The sequence below is a fragment of the Bufo bufo genome, chromosome 1, assembly GCF_905171765.1.
Source record: "Bufo bufo chromosome 1, aBufBuf1.1, whole genome shotgun sequence".
NCBI classification, from domain to species: Eukaryota; Metazoa; Chordata; class Amphibia; order Anura; family Bufonidae; genus Bufo; species Bufo bufo.
Genome location: NC_053389.1, coordinates 4882511 through 4899689, shown reverse-complemented (window position 1 = coordinate 4899689; position 17179 = coordinate 4882511). Strand labels below are relative to the sequence as shown.

Below are 17179 nucleotides of genomic sequence, written 5' to 3'. Positions count from 1 at the left end.
ACTCAGGACTTAGTTTAAGCCCCTCTGGCAGTGATTCCAGCCTCCAGTCTTCTTGGAGATGATGCCACAAGGTTTGTACCTGGATTGGGGATTTTCTGCTGTTCTTCTCTGCAAATCCTCTCAAGCTCTGTCAGGTTGGACGGGGCTGTCGGTGGACAGCCATTTTCAGGTCTCTCCAGAGATGTTCCATTGGGTTTAGAGCTCTGGCTGGGCCCCTCAAGGGCATTCACAGAGTTGTCCCTAAGCCGCTCCAGTGTTGTCTTGGCTGTGGTCCTAGGGTTATTGACTTGTTGGATGGTGAACCTTCTGCCCAGTCTTAGGTCCAGAGCTCTGGATCAGATTCTCATTAAGAATATCTCTGTACTTTGCTCCATTCAGGTTTTCCTCCACCATGACCGGTCTCCCTGTCTCCTCAGAATCTTGTTTCGCACAGTCCGAGAGTCCTTTGGGTGCTTTTTTTACAACTCCGGGCAGCTTCCATGTGTCTTTTACTGAGGAGTGGCTTCTTTCTGGCCAATCTGCCATAAAGTTCAGATTGGTGGAGGCTGCAGTGATAGTTGACCTCTGGTGTCTTTCCAAATAATTTGCAATCAGCTGAATTTACCACAGGTGACTCCAGTCAAGGTGTAGAACATCTCAAAGATGATCCAGAAGACAAGTGGGAGGCCCCAGAGCTAAATGTCAAGCGTCAGATCAAAGGGATGAATACTTATGTCCATGCAAATTTTAGTTTTTACATTTTAATACATTTGCAAAAATTTTACACATTCTGTTTTCACTTTCCCATTAGGGAGGACTGACTGCAGATTGATGGGGGAAACCTTTTTTTTTATTTTAGCACAAGGCCTCAACTACAAAATGTGAAAAAAGTGAGAGGGTCAGAAACTTTCCAAATGCACTGTATAATGGATATGCATGGTCTTGTCCCGGCAGGTATGTCTAACTCTGACCGCCAAACGCATGGCTCGAAAGAACTGCCTGGTGAAAAACTTGGAAGCTGTGGAGACTCTGGGATCGACATCAACCATTTGCTCAGACAAGACTGGAACCCTTACACAGAACCGGATGACTGTGGCACATATGTGGTTTGACAACCAGATCCATGAGGCTGACACCACAGAGGACCAGTCAGGTCTGGGACCATGCAGAAACAGATTTTCCCCAAGATGTCTTTTTCTGTCCTCTCACCACAACCTTCTCCTCCCATGTCTTCTCTTAGGGACTTCATTTGACAAGAGTTCGCTCACCTGGGTGGCCTTGGCTCGAGTTGCTTCCCTGTGTAACCGTGCTGTCTTTAAAGCAGGCAATGACAACATTCCTGTACTGAAGGTGTGTGACCTTGACTGGAGCTGTGTGCCAAAGTGTGGGTGTCGTTGTGTACTGGCCGCCATGTAGAAGCCTGTGTATGGTTTGGTATATGACCCCATGATTGCCTCCTTCACAGAGGGATGTAGCAGGGGACGCCTCTGAGTCCGCTCTCCTTAAATGCATCGAGTTGTCTTGTGGATCGGTCAAGGCGATGAGGGAAAAGTACAAGAAAGTAGCCGAGATTCCTTTCAACTCCACCAACAAATATCAGGTGAGAACTAAATGGGAAAAATAGGAAACAAGTCTACTTAATGGGCCAAAAATTGAACTTTCCTGGTCATATGATATAAGTGTGATCTGAGGGCAGTGCTGTATTCATGAGGTGCGGAGCATATACACAGTCCCAGGAGGTTCCTGTCATACCAGTGAAACTGGGGGGAAATGTCTACCAATGGGCAGGCTAGGCTTCTTGTATCCGCACCATTCAGTAACACAGGCCCAGTGGTCACACTCGAGGAAAGGATGGTGTGGGGGTGGGTGCTGGGAATGCGCATACCTGAAACAGCAGAATGTTCTTCACAGACACCCGTGAGAAGATGACATTGGGGGAGTGTGGGACTTCCACAATAATATGATCTCAGCATGAGACAAACAGGCTTTGTCTGATACTGCAGCTTGCCCTCGTCCACTTCAATACTGCTGAGCTGCAATACCAGACACCACCCATGGAAGCTGAGGTGCTGTCTCTGAAGGAAAGCAGTAATTCTGGATATCATTGCTGGTCCAAGACTTCAGCCCCATGACCCTCCACTGCTTCTTTCATGCCTCTCACTCTCCTCGATCACCTTTGTCATCCTCTCTCTGGAGATTAGTCCCGGCTGCTGTAGATCCTGATCCTTCTTAACATTCATTTCATAACATAAAAGCGTTTTACCTCTCCTCTCGCCTGACCACACACCGCGTGCACACATGAACCTAATCCCATCAGCCAGGCACCGCAGAGGCAAGGGCTAGAAATACAGCGTGCAGAAGGATCTGTCTCTGCCTCCTGGTTCATATATAGTGTGGGAATGGAGGACATCATAATTACAATATGTACAAACACACAGGGCGGGCACATGCCATGGGGCCCCAAACTGAACTGTTTTGCCTACTCGAAGTGACAATATGTGCAGCCACCACTAGGAGGAGCTCATTATACATTCAGTATATAGCTGTATAATCTGTAGTGAGCTCCCTCTAGTGGTGACTGTATAATCTGTAGTGAGCTCCCCTAGTGGTGACTGTATAATCTGTATGTAGTGAGCTCCCTCTAGTGGTGACTGTATAATCTGTATGTAGTGAGCTCCCCCTAGTGGTGACTGTATAATCTGTATGTAGTGAGCTCCCCCTAGTGGTGGCTGTATAATCTGTATGTAGTGAGCTCCCCTAGTGGTGACTGTATAATCTGTATGTAGTGAGCTCCCTCTAGTGGTGACTGTATAATCTGTATGTAGTGAGCTCCCCCTAGTGGTGACTGTATAATCTGTATGTAGTGAGCTCCCCCTAGTGGTGACTGTATAATCTGTATGTAGTGAGCTCCCTCTAGTGGTGGCTGTATAATCTGTATGTAGTGAGCTCCCTCTAGTGGTGGCTGTATAATCTGTATGTAGTGAGCTCCCGCTAGTGGTGACTGTATAATCTGTATGTAGTGAGCTCCCTCTAGTGGTGACTGTATAATCTGTATATAGTGAGCTCCCTCTAGTGGTGACTGTATAATCTGTATGTAGTGAGCTCCCTCTAGTGGTGACTGTATAATCTGTATGTAGTGAGCTCCCTCTAGTGGTGACTGTATAATCTGTAGGTAGTGAGCTCCCTCTAGTGGTGGCTGTATAATCTGTATGCAGTGAGCTCCCTCTAGTGGTGGCTGTATAATCTGTATGTAGTGAGCTCCCTCTAGTGGTGGCTGTATAATCTGTATACAGTGAGCTCCCTCTAGTGGTATCTGTATAATCTGTATGTAGTGAGCTCCCTCTAGTGGTGGCTGTATAATCTGTATACAGTGAGCTCCCTCTAGTGGTGACTGTACAATCTATATGCAGTGAGCTCCCTCTAGTGTTGGCTGTATAATCTGTATGTAGTGAGCTCCCTCTAGTGGTGACTGTATAATCTGTATGTAGTGAGCTCCCTCTAGTGGTGACTGTATAATCTGTATGTAGTGAGCTCCCTCTAGTGGTGGTTGTATCATCTGTATGTAGTGAGCTCCCTCTAGTGGTGGCTGTATAATCTGTATGTAGTGAGCTCCCTCTAGTGGTGGCTGTATAATCTGTATGTAGTGAGCTCCCTCTAGTGGTGGCTGTATAATCTGTATGTAGTGAGCTCTCTCTAGTGGTGACTGTATAATCTGTATGTAGTGAGCTCCCTCTAGTGGTGACTGTATAATCTGTATGTAGTGAGCTCCTCTAGTGGTGACTGTATAATCTGTATGTAGTGAGCTCCTCTAGTGGTGGCTGTATAATCTGTATGTAGTGAGCTCCCTCTAGAGGTGGCTGTATTATCTGTATGTAGTGAGCTCCCTCTAGTGGTCGCTGTATAATCTGTATGTAGTGAGCTCCCCCTAGTGGTGGCTGTATAATCTGTATGCAGTGAGTTCCCTCTAGTGGTGTCTGTATGATCTGTATGTAGTGAGCTCCCTCTAGTGGTGGCTGTATAATCTGTATGTAGTGATCTCCCTTTAGTGGTGGCTGTATAATCTGTATGTAGTGAGCTCCCTCTAGTGGTGGTTGTATCATCTGTATGTAGTGCTCTCCCTCTAGTGGTGGCTGTATAATCTGTATGCAGTGAGCTCCCTCTAGTGGTGTCTGTATGATCTGTATGTAGTGAGCTCCCTCTAGTGGTGGCTGTATAATCTGTATGTAGTGATCTCCCTTTAGTGGTGGCTGTAAATTCTGTATGTAGTGAGCTCCCTCTAGTGGTGGTTGTATCATCTGTATGTAGTGAGCTCCCTCTAGTGGTGACTGTATAATCTGCATGTAGTGAGCTCCCTCTAGTGGTGGCTGTATAATCTGTATGTAGTGAGCTCCCTCTAGTGGTGGCTGTATAATCTGTATGTAGTGAGCTCCCCCTAGTGGTGGCTGTATAATCTGTATGTAGTGATCTCCCTTTAGTGGTGGCTGTAAATTCTGTATGTAGTGAGCTCCCTCTAGTGGTGGTTGTATCATCTGTATGTAGTGAGCTCCCTCTAGTGGTGACTGTATAATCTGCATGTAGTGAGCTCCCTCTAGTGGTGGCTGTATAATCTGTATGTAGTGAGCTCCCTCTAGTGGTGGCTGTATAATCTGTATGTAGTGAGCTCCCTCTAGTGGTAGCTGTATAATCTGTATGTAGTGAGCTCCCTCTAGTGGTGGCTGTATAATCTGTATGTAGTGAGCTCCTCTAGTGGTGGCTGTATAATCTGTATACAGTGAGCTCCCTCTAGTGGTGCTTGCAGCAGAATTACATGTATATACTACACATTACCCCATTTCCTGTACAGATATATTGTGTGTGATAAATAGAGGCCTTCCTCGTAGTCTGTTCTGTGTGTGATGTTATGTATACGTTGTGTGATTCAGTATATTTTGATGCCGCCATTCTTGCCGCCATGATGCGCGCGCTGCAGGGTTTTCTATGAGCCCACAATTAATGTAAATATCATAGATGGTGGCAGCATATTTGGGTGTGATTTATGTTCAATCTGTGGCCTGCGTGTAAGGGCGTGAGACATTGAGTGCGTGAAATAGATGGACTCTTGGCAGTTGCCCCCCCCCGGTCATGTGACAGGAGGGTCCCTGTAGGTGACATTATGATATTAATGCAGAGTTTTGGTCTCAAAAACCTCATGGTTTACACTACAACAGGTGCAGAACATTCAGGGGTTCTCTTCATGGGGTCCCGTGATGTGCATGCACACCCCAGATTGTGTTAACCATTGCCTAGCTGTTCCCTTGATGATATTGGCCTTACTGGATCTTGAAAAAACAAAATTTTAGCTTAATTAAGAAAATATGAGGGGTTGTAGTACATACATTTCTAGTAAGGAATACGTGCGTCCATTTGTTCTTATTATATTATGGGCTGAGCTTCTTTATACCTTGTCTTCCTCCTCAGCTGTCCATCCATGAGACTGAAGACCCTAATGATAACCGCTACCTGCTTGTAATGAAGGGGGCCCCTGAGAGGATCCTGGATGTCTGCTCCACCATAATAATCCAGGGCAAAGAGCAGCCACTGGATGAGGAGCTGAAAGAGGCATTCCAGAATGCGTACCTGGAGCTTGGAGGACTTGGGGAGAGAGTGCTGGGTATGCAGAAACCAAACCATGCGCCTCATACACAGAGGAAATCGTTCTATAACTATAGAAATATAGTATACATATGGCTGGCCATGTCTGAGGACACGACGATCACAGCGCTGTGCACAATCCTACATACACAGACCAGAGACATGTGAAAGCTCTCACATCTGATGTCTAGGCTGAGATTTCATTGCCCGAGGATGCACTCCTGAGAGATTCTGATGGAGACATGTCCCTTCATCTTGGAGAGCTTGCACGTCATGGTGATGTCTTCTCTTTCTCTTCTCTGCAGGATTCTGCCATTATTATTTCCCAGAGGAACTGCATCCCAAGGGCTTCGCTTTCGATACTGAGGACCTTAATTTCAGCACTGAGAACCTCTGCTTTGTAGGACTCATGTCTATGATTGACCCACCCAGAGCAGCTGTACCTGATGCAGTGGGCAAATGCAGAAGTGCGGGGATCAAGGTGAGGCGGGGGTGTTGAAGGGGGAATCCTGCTAGAAATGACCAAATAGATCTGAGGTTGACTACAGGATTGGTGGGAACCATGAGTTTTGGTTGTCTGGCAGCTTCCTGGGCATGGGGGCTGCAATGGTCTCCAACCTGTGGTTCTTCTACTTGAGGATCACCTTCCGAGGCACTGCTCATGTCCATTATTTTACCCTTTGTTCAGTGTGATGTTGACAGGGAGCAACATTTTGGGAAACACCAAAGTGATCTTCTGCAAGGACTCCATGATATGCAGAAGAAAAGAAAGAAGACATTTCTGGTCTACATCACAGGTATCATAATCTGATTCTTATGTTCCGCCAGGTAATCATGGTGACTGGGGATCATCCAATCACAGCCAAAGCTATCGCCAAAGGTGTGGGCATCATCTCAGAGGGTAATGAGACCGTGGAAGATATCGCAGCCAGACTCAACATCCCAGTCTCCCAGGTCAATCCCAGGTAGGACAGAACCAGTAGAGCATGTTGATAACGTGATAGAAGGAGGATCATAGGTCTGGGATCTGAGGTCTAGGCTGCTGTTGAGTTCTTGGGTCCTCCAACATGAGGGGTCTTTATGGTCCTTGTTGGATATTGTTTTCCACATGCTAAGACAATATTTTACACCTCTGTGTAAGTTCTGCAGGGACATAGACCTGGGATAGTCCTACAGACAGCAGTTTGGACCTCAGCTTCCTGGATCCCTTAAGTAGGGAGGGAGAGGCAGTGAAGAAACTAATATAAAGAGTAATGAGGATGTAGGAAACTGACTAATGGTTCTGTGGATGTGGTCTCACCAGGGATGCCAAGGCTTGTGTCATCCATGGTACAGACCTGAAGGACATGAGCGCTGAGCACATGGACGAGATCCTGCAGAACCACACAGAGATTGTCTTTGCCCGCACATCCCCACAGCAGAAACTCATCATTGTGGAAGGATGCCAGCGCCAGGTGAGGGCACAGCATGGCACACTGCCCCGAAATGCATGGATGTGAAACATTGCAGGCTATGGATAATTTGGTGGTAATTTATGGCTCGGAATGATAGAAACCAATGGTGTGTGTACCATGGAAGGAGCCCATATAGCTGACATAGGGATCAATTCAGATTAGCCACAGCCCCTTACCCCAAATGCACAACCTGGTGACATAACGGGGATAAAAGAAGACCCATGTCCATCAAGTTCAGCTGGAGGAGGGCAGAGGATGCAAATCAAGGGCCCTTTTTTCTGTGGGTCCTCTTTGTAGATCCCTGTGTGAACCCTACATACGTGGCCCACCAGTGACCCACGAGACCCCTTATCTACTATACAGACAGTACAGCCCGGACAATTCACAGAAAATGACAGTCATAGTCGCACTGGGACAACAATTGGGACCTTGTCTTATCTAATTTCTGATCTTTCTCAGGGGGCTATAGTGGCGGTCACTGGTGATGGTGTCAATGACTCCCCGGCTCTGAAGAAAGCCGACATCGGGGTGGCGATGGGAATTGCAGGTTCTGATGTCTCTAAACAAGCCGCTGATATGATCTTGCTGGATGATAATTTCGCTTCCATCGTCACCGGTGTGGAGGAAGGTAAGAAGGGATGGACGATGTGTGGCAGACAAAGCGTTGAACCCAAGTCGCCTCCATAGAGAAATGAAAATGTTTTCCTTCCACAGGTCGCCTGATCTTTGATAACCTGAAGAAGTCCATCGCCTACACCCTGACCAGTAACATTCCTGAGATCACGCCCTTCCTGCTCTTCATTATGGCCAACATCCCTCTGCCTTTGGGCACCATCACCATCCTGTGCATTGATCTGGGCACTGACATGGTGAGTTCGGAAGGGGGGAAGATGACATCGTGTCTAATGCTCCACACACATGGTCCCACAGAGGAGGCCGATATCCTTCATTATGGCTATAACTTCATGAAAACTTGTGTTTTAGGTTCCCGCAATCTCCCTGGCCTATGAAGCTGCTGAGAGCGACATCATGAAGAGGCAGCCAAGAAATCCCCGTACAGACAAACTGGTGAATGAACGACTGATCAGCATGGCATACGGGCAGATTGGTGAGTATATATGTGATGGCAAGCAGTGGTCCGGATTTTGGTAGGTTCTCCCATTATATTATTCACTACTGTAAAACTTAGTCATCATTAACGCACAGCATTTACATCTGATCAGACCCCTATCGATCCCTGCGGCGCCATCACAGGCGAAATCAAGCATTACACAATGCCCACTAATATCAATGGACTGTGTGCGCAGGACATGCTGGGTCCTCCGGAGTAAGACACGCTGGGTAGCTGGTCTCTCTGGCGTTTAGATGAAGGGCCTCTTTATTAACTAGCACCTCTCTAATATCGTAATTGGAAATGAGTTAATTCGGGCAATCCCTCCAATTCTGAGTTAATAGAGTGGGCCCTCTGCTCAGGACCATTATCTCGTAGAGTGTATAATACTTCCATTTCACTGGTGTTGCAGGAAAATTGACCCCTTAGGTTATATTAACATGACTGAAGAAAAAATGGAGGTTAAAAACAGCAAAACAGTCCACTATTTATGGCCGTTTTTTTCACATTAAACAGCCCCTTGTATAGATACTGTCAGGGTGTAAAAACAGACAAAACAGGACACGTCCGGTGTTCATGGTCCATTTAAGAAATGGATGTGGGCTCACTCAATGTTCTGAAAGTGGAGGTCACACGTACCCAAGGCCTCACTGCCAGTTCCCACCACAGATCACAGCTGATTGATGGGGATGATTCTATATCTCACTTAATCACTGATGAACACGTCCTAACAAAGGACATAAAGGCCCGGATGACATAAAGCTTCCAATTTTCCATCATTCGTCTTCTGCTTCTCGTGTTTCGTCTCAGGTATGATCCAGGCTCTCGGCGGCTTCTTCTCCTACTTAGTCATCCTTGCAGAGAATGGGTTCTTGCCATCACACTTGATTGGTATTCGTTTAAATTGGGATGACAGAACGGTTAATGACTTGGAAGACAGCTATGGCCAACAATGGGTAAGTGTCAAGCATCTTCATGGTGGAGACTCAAATCCAGACGTCATTCGAGACCCTTACTAAAGCCCCGCTGAGGTCAGCTGCAGCTCCTGCTCACGGTCTCATTCCCCCATGGGGCACATATTTGGCCTGTGCAAATTTCCACTGGTTACTTTCAGCACTTTTGGTTTGGTTCACGACGCATGAAATTTAACTTCCAAGCAGCCTTCGATTCATTTATAGCAGAGGATCAGCGGGCTGGTGGAGAGTTGCTCCCACCTTCATTCACCTCATGTCTATGCTCTCCTTCAGACATACGAGCAGCGCAAGATTGTGGAGTTCACATGTCACACGGCCTTTTTCGTCAGTATTGTGGTCGTCCAGTGGGCTGACGTCATCATCTGCAAAACCAGAAGAAACTCCGTGTTCCAGCAGGGCATGAAGTAAGTCATCAAAAGGCAGTATCATCTCTAGCGTCGTCTTTATTCACAATTTATACTTTTTTTTTAGAATTTTTTAAGCTTCTCATAGTTTGGTACATTTCTAAAAATAGGCTTTTTTTTATATTTTAGCTGTTCCTGTAAATTTAAGTCACACTGAAATAGATTTCTTATTTTCTTCTGTAAATGTTAATACATTACAAGCCTGAGCAGGGACTTATCTAAGGGCAGGTTATTGTATTACAAGCCTGAGCAGGGACTTATCTAAGGGCAGGTTATTGTATTACAAGCCTGAGCAGGGACTTATCTAAGGGCAGGTTATTGTATTACAAGCCTGAGCAGGGACTTATCTAAGGGCAGGTTATTGTATTACAAGCCTGAGCAGGGACTTATCTAAGGGCAGGTTATTGTATTACAAGCCTGAGCAGGGACTTATCTAAGGGCAGGTTATTGTATTACAAGTCTGAGCAGGGACTTATCTAAGGGCAGGTTATTTTATTACAAGCCTGAGCAGGGACTTATCTAAGGGCAGGTTATTTTATTACAAGCCTGAGCAGGGACTTATCTAAAGGCAGGTTATTTTATTACAAGCCTGAGCAGGGACTTATCTAAGGGCAGGTTATTGTATTACAAGCCTGAGCAGGGACTTATCTAAGGGCAGGTTATTGTATTACAAGCCTGAGCCGGGACTTATCTAAGGGCAGGTTATTGTATTACAAGCCTGAGCAGGGACTTATCTAAGGGCAGGTTATTGTATTGCAAGCCTGAGCAGGGACTTATCTAAAGGCAGGTTATTGTATTACAAGCCTGAGCAGAGACTTATCTAAGGACAGGTTATTTTATTACAAGCCTGAGCAGGGACTTATCTAAGGACAGGTTATTTTATTACAAGCCTGAGCAGGGACTTATCTAAGGGCAGGTTATTGTATTACAAGCCTGAGCAGGGACTTATCTAAGGGCAGGTTATTGTATTACAAGCCTGAGCAGGGACTTATCTAAGGGCAGGTTATTTTATTACAAGCCTGAGCAGGGACTTATCTAAGGGCAGGTTATTGTATTACAAGCCTGAGCAGGGACTTATCTAAGGGCAGGTTATTGTATTACAAGCCTGAGCAGGGACTTATCTAAGGGCAGGTTATTGTATTACAAGCCTGAGCAGGGACTTATCTAAGGGCAGGTTATTTTATTACAAGCCTGAGCAGGGACTTATCTAAGGGCAGGTTATTGTATTACAAGCCTGAGCAGGGACTTATCTAAGGGCAGGTTATTGTATTACAAGCCTGAGCAGGGACTTATCTAAGGGCAGGTTATTGTATTACAAGCCTGAGCAGGGACTTATCTAAGGGCAGGTTATTGTATTACAAGCCTGAGCAGGGACTTATCTAAGGGCAGGCTATTTTAGTACAAGCCTGAGCAGGGACTTATCTAAGGGCAGGTTATTGTATTACAAGCCTGAGCCGGGACTTATCTAAGGGCAGGTTATTTTATTACAAGCCTGAGCAGGGACTTATCTAAGGGCAGGTTATTTTATTACAAGCCTGAGCAGGGACTTATCTAAGGGCAGGTTATTTTATTACAAGCCTGAGCAGGGACTTATCTAAGGGCAGGTTATTGTATTTAAGCCTGAGCAGGGACTTATCTAAGGGCAGGTTATTTTATTACAAGCCTGAGCAGGGACTTATCTAAGGGCAGGTTATTTTATTACAAGCCTGAGCAGGGACTTATCTAAGGGCAGGTTATTTTATTACAAGCCTGAGCAGGGACTTATCTAAGGGCAGGTTATTTTATTACAAGCCTGAGCAGGGACTTATCTAAAGGCAGGTTATTGTATTACAAGCCTGAGCAGGGACTTATCTAAGGGCAGGTTATTTTATTACAAGCCTGAGCCGGGACTTATCTAAGGGCAGGTTATTTTATTACAAGCCTGAGCAGGGACTTATCTAAGGGCAGGTTATTTTATTACAAGCCTGAGCAGGGACTTATCTAAGGGCAGGTTATTGTATTACAAGCCTGAGCAGGGACTTATCTAAGGGCAGGTTATTGTATTACAAGCCTGAGCAGGGACTTATCTAAGGGCAGGTTATTTTATTACAAGCCTGAGCAGGGACTTATCTAAGGGCAGGTTATTGTATTACAAGCCTGAGCAGGGACTTATCTAAGGGCAGGTTATTGTATTACAAGCCTGAGCAGGGACTTATCTAAGGGCAGGTTATTGTATTGCAAGCCTGAGCAGGGACTTATCTAAAGGCAGGTTATTGTATTACAAGCCTGAGCAGGGACTTATCTAAGGGCAGGTTATTTTATTACAAGCCTGAGCAGGGACTTATCTAAGGACAGGTTATTGTATTACAAGCCTGAGCAGGGACTTATCTAAGGGCAGGTTATTGTATTGCAAGCCTGAGCAGGGACTTATCTAAAGGCAGGTTATTTTATTACAAGCCTGAGCAGGGACTTATCTAAGGGCAGGTTATTGTATTACAAGCCTGAGCAGGGACTTATCTAAGGGCAGGTTATTGTATTACAAGCCTGAGCAGGGACTTATCTAAGGACAGGTTATTTTATTACAAGCCTGAGCAGGGACTTATCTAAGGGCAGGTTATTTTATTACAAGCCTGAGCAGGGACTTATCTAAGGGCAGGTTATTTTAGTACAAGCCTGAGCAGGGACTTATCTAAAGGCAGGTTATTTTATTACAAGCCTGAGCAGGGACTTATCTAAGGGCAGGTTATTTTATTACAAGCCTGAGCAGGGACTTATCTAAGGGCAGGTTATTTTATTACAAGCCTGAGCAGGGACTTATCTAAGGGCAGGTTATTGTATTACAAGCCTGAGCAGGGACTTATCTAAGGGCAGGTTATTGTATTACAAGCCTGAGCAGGGACTTATCTAAGGGCAGGTTATTGTATTACAAGCCTGAGCAGAGACTTATCTAAGGACAGGTTATTTTATTACAAGCCTGAGCAGGGACTTATCTAAGGGCAGGTTATTGTATTACAAGCCTGAGCAGAGACTTATCTAAGGACAGGTTATTTTATTACAAGCCTGAGCAGGGACTTATCTAAGGGCAGGTTATTGTATTACAAGCCTGAGCAGGGACTTATCTAAGGGCAGGTTATTGTATTACAAGCCTGAGCAGGGACTTATCTAAGGGCAGGTTATTGTATTACAAGCCTGAGCAGAGACTTATCTAAGGACAGGTTATTTTATTACAAGCCTGAGCAGGGACTTATCTAAGGGCAGGTTATTGTATTACAAGCCTGAGCAGAGACTTATCTAAGGACAGGTTATTTTATTACAAGCCTGAGCAGGGACTTATCTAAGGGCAGGTTATTGTATTACAAGCCTGAGCAGGGACTTATCTAAGGGCAGGTTATTTTATTACAAGCCTGAGCAGGGACTTATCTAAGGGCAGGTTATTTTATTACAAGCCTGAGCAGGGACTTATCTAAGGGCAGGTTATTGTATTACAAGCCTGAGCAGGGACTTATCTAAGGGCAGGTTATTGTATTACAAGCCTGAGCAGGGACTTATCTAAGGGCAGGTTATTGTATTACAAGCCTGAGCAGGGACTTATCTAAGGGCAGGTTATTTTATTACAAGCCTGAGCAGGGACTTATCTAAGGGCAGGTTATTTTATTACAAGCCTGAGCAGGGACTTATCTAAGGGCAGGTTATTGTATTACAAGCCTGAGCAGGGACTTATCTAAGGGCAGGTTATTGTATTACAAGCCTGAGCAGGGACTTATCTAAGGGCAGGTTATTGTATTACAAGCCTGAGCCGGGACTTATCTAAGGGCAGGTTATTGTATTACAAGCCTGAGCAGGGACTTATCTAAGGGCAGGTTATTGTATTACAAGCCTGAGCAGGGACTTATCTAAGGGCAGGTTATTGTATTGCAAGCCTGAGCAGGGACTTATCTAAGGGCAGGTTATTGTATTACAAGCCTGAGCCGGGACTTATCTAAGGGCAGGTTATTGTATTACAAGCCTGAGCAGGGACTTATCTAAGGGCAGGTTATTGTATTACAAGCCTGAGCAGGGACTTATCTAAGGGCAGGTTATTGTATTGCAAGCCTGAGCAGGGACTTCTCTAAAGGCAGGTTATTTTATTACAAGCCTGAGCAGGGACTTATCTAAGGGCAGGTTATTTTATTACAAGCCTGAGCAGGGACTTATCTAAGGGCAGGTTATTTTATTACAAGCCTGAGCAGGGACTTATCTAAGGGCAGGTTATTGTATTACAAGCCTGAGTAGGGACTTATCTAAGGGCAGGTTAGTTTATTACAAGCCTGAGCAGGGACTTATCTAAAGGCAGGTTATTTTATTACAAGCCTGAGCAGGGACTTATCTAAGGGCAGGTTATTTTATTACAAGCCTGAGCAGGGACTTATCTAAGGGCAGGCTATTTTATTACAAGCCTGAGCAGGGACTTATCTAAGGGCAGGTTATTGTATTACAAGCCTGAGCAGGGACTTATCTAAGGGCAGGCTATTGTATTACAAGCCTGAGCAGGGACTTATCTAAGGGCAGGTTATTTTATTACAAGCCTGAGCAGGGACTTATCTAAGGGCAGGTTATTGTATTACAAGCCTGAGCAGGGACTTATCTAAGGGCAGGCTATTGTATTACAAGCCTGAGCAGGGACTTATCTAAGGGCAGGTTATTGTATTACAAGCCTGAGCAGGGACTTATCTAAGGGCAGGTTAGTTTATTACAAGCCTGAGCAGGGACTTATCTAAAGGCAGGTTATTTTATTACAAGCCTGAGCAGGGACTTATCTAAGGGCAGGCTATTTTATTACAAGCCTGAGCAGGGACTTATCTAAGGGCAGGTTATTGTATTACAAGCCTGAGCAGGGACTTATCTAAGGGCAGGTAATTATTTTGTGATTGGACTTTATTATCTCACTGTATATGGCAGTGCACTGCAGCCCCAGTTACCTGTACAAGTGACAACGGTCCTTTAGTCAGACCCAGTATTGGGGTGATCGTGTGACATGACCCCTGGGACCACTAGAGCCAGCGGCAGTGTACACCCGAGAAGGGGTTTGACAGCTCCTGCCTTCTCTCCATGGTCTGTGTCAGCCTGTCACTGCAGGAGACCTCACATATGGCTGCCCCGGTCGCCAGCTACAGCCCGCACCATAAATATTGCGTGGTGCAGGCCTCAGGAAGCTGGACGTTTATTTACACCATATACAGTACTGTGCAAACGTTTCAGGGCGGTGTAGAAGCAATGCTGCAAAGTAAGAATACTTTCAAACATAACATGGAAAACACTGCCGCACGTCCTTCTGCTTCTCTGGGGGGGCGCCCGGGGTTCTGCTGAGGGGACCACACACATTAGATAGAAGCAGGTTGACGGATTAACAACCACTAAACACTCGTTTCACGGCTGTACACGTTGTAGTCCAGACTGGCCGTAAGTTCAACGATGATACAACAATCTTGATACTTAGTTTATAATGTCTGGACCCATGAAAGGTCCTCTTTAAGTGTGGATAGTCATACTGAGGTCCAGGGAAATCAATCTGGGGGCTTTATAAAGACCTCCCAGTATGGAATCAGCGGAGGTCCATAATGACGGCGTCTCCGTGTAGGCTCCAGCCGGTATATACTCCTATGTCACAGATCTGCCGGTAACCGTCACCTTCATTCTTTGTACAGGAATAAGATCCTCATTTTTGGCCTGTTTGAAGAAACCGCCCTTGCAGCGTTCTTGTCTTACTGCCCCGGGATGGACATCGCACTGAGAATGTACCCCTTAAAGTAAGTCCATGGGCCTCATCTAATAGGAGAAGACGGCGGCTCTGCGTTTTACTGTCAATTCTGTAGAATATTCTAGGGATGGATTTGGCTTTACTTGTAGCACTGCAACAGGACAGTCATGGTAATCAATACAAAGACCCCCAAAAGCGGGGGGCCGGGTGCATGGGTTACCATTGCATAGCCATACCTGGCAACAACCAGTATGGCCGCCATTACATCTGCAGCAGGGGGTGAGGACGGCTTAAAGCGCTCTGTCCACCAGACACTAGTATAAAATATAGACTGGATGCATCATAAAAGTGCGATTGATGATCCCCGAAGGGTGGGCCATACCATTCTACCAGCCACGTACAACCCCCACAGCCGCACATATCACCGAAGAGCGCACTGATCCGGATCTCTGCTTTATCCATAGGCCCAGCTGGTGGTTCTGTGCCTTCCCATACAGCTTCCTCATCTTTATATATGATGAGATCCGGAAACTTATCCTTAGAAGACACCCAGGAGGTAAGTGCTCAGCATACGCTACATGGACGAGGCAGGTACAGTGAATTCTGTCACCACGTCTGCAGAAAGATCAATGTGACTGGTCCATAGAGGAGGCTGCACGGACAGCGTAATGCATCTACAATGACGTTCTCTAGGGTAAGAAAAAAGATTCTTCTCCAGAAATGGCATCTCTCATGGGCTGCTGCTGGTATTGCAACTCATTCCCATTCAAGTGAATGAAGCTTAGCCCAAGGGAGGTGCTAGATCTGGGAATAATCTAGACTGAGGCCTCCGTATTCTCCCTATGGGTCTACACGTCACAGGCGACCAGTGCAGTGACATTAGGAGGGTCCCAGAGCACAATGTGATACTAATGGAATCCATGGGAACTGATCAGGGTCCCAGCTCCTGGCCCCCAACTCCTGTAACAGTGGGGGGCCCTTTAAAGGGGTTTTCCAAGATTCGTTAACAGATAACCTATCCTCTGGCTAGGTCATCAGTATCTGATCGGTGGGCGTCCGACACCCCGGGCACAGCGCTGTACATTGTGTAGTGGCCATGCTTGACATCGCGCTGAGCTGCACCTAGTCCATGTGACCAATGAATGTGAGCTCACGTGGCCTAGGAAAAGCTGGAGAAGACACCAGAGGATAGGTCGTCAGCTAAAAAACCCTTTAATGTCAGTGACCTCAGTAATTCTGACACATCTTCATTCGCTTCCTTACAGGATGGGTAGAGAAAGAGTCGTATTATTAAATCCCCAAGACCTGGATCCTCTCCGACCCGTGAACCCCCCCCCTACCCCAACAAAGAAAAGCAACAGAAAAAACAAAATGAACCCCGAAAACAAAACCAGCAACAACCACCCCCACCAGAATCAAGAAGCGCAACGTCCGCTGTGATCGCCCGGCCTTCTGTTCCAGACTCCACTTTGGTTCTGTTCCGCTCATTTCTCCCCCGTTTCTGTACAATTATAAATATATATATAGTTATAAATAGCGGCGCTTTACGTTCAGCTTTAGGTTTCTGGTTTAGTTTTTTTTTTTAGTTTCTTTCCTTTTTATTATTTACTGTACTATTATAAGGAGGGGGACAGAGGATTTTAACAGTGAGGGGGAAGGGATGGGATTAACCCCTTCACTGCTGGCCACTCTGGTACTGGAGGAGCACAAAGTGGGACTTGGGAAGGGAAGGTGGAGTGATATCACATTTATGGGGGGGCTGCAATAGAAACCCTATTAACCTCAGTGCTGCCGAATGCGTATGCCCGTAAGGTGCTGGTTCATTAGCTCGGGGGTTAATACAGGGATTTTTTAGGGCACCAGGACTGGTGTCGGGTTAGGAGCCGTAGGGTTTTAAGGGGCATCAGTAG

General features: G+C 46.0%; 1 protein-coding gene across 4 annotated transcripts in view; it reads left to right on the top strand.

The window, feature by feature from the left end:
- Nucleotides 1-16622, top strand: part of ATP1A3 (ATPase Na+/K+ transporting subunit alpha 3) — a 129407-nt gene extending 112785 nt beyond the window's left edge. For all 4 annotated transcript variants that reach the window (XM_040419755.1, XM_040419764.1, XM_040419769.1 and 1 more), the window contains 15 exons: nucleotides 934-1132; nucleotides 1220-1329; nucleotides 1445-1579; nucleotides 5437-5629; nucleotides 5916-6091; nucleotides 6439-6575; nucleotides 6914-7064; nucleotides 7524-7692; nucleotides 7779-7933; nucleotides 8049-8172; nucleotides 8986-9131; nucleotides 9423-9553; nucleotides 15217-15318; nucleotides 15734-15825; nucleotides 16535-16622. In XM_040419755.1, the coding sequence (XP_040275689.1) occupies nucleotides 934-1132; nucleotides 1220-1329; nucleotides 1445-1579; nucleotides 5437-5629; nucleotides 5916-6091; nucleotides 6439-6575; nucleotides 6914-7064; nucleotides 7524-7692; nucleotides 7779-7933; nucleotides 8049-8172; nucleotides 8986-9131; nucleotides 9423-9553; nucleotides 15217-15318; nucleotides 15734-15825; nucleotides 16535-16563 (2049 nt within the window). In that variant the 3' untranslated portion in view covers nucleotides 16564-16622. The remainder of the gene's footprint in view (nucleotides 1-933; nucleotides 1133-1219; nucleotides 1330-1444; nucleotides 1580-5436; nucleotides 5630-5915; nucleotides 6092-6438; nucleotides 6576-6913; nucleotides 7065-7523; nucleotides 7693-7778; nucleotides 7934-8048; nucleotides 8173-8985; nucleotides 9132-9422; nucleotides 9554-15216; nucleotides 15319-15733; nucleotides 15826-16534) is intronic.
- The last annotated feature ends 557 nt before the right edge of the window (nucleotides 16623-17179 follow it).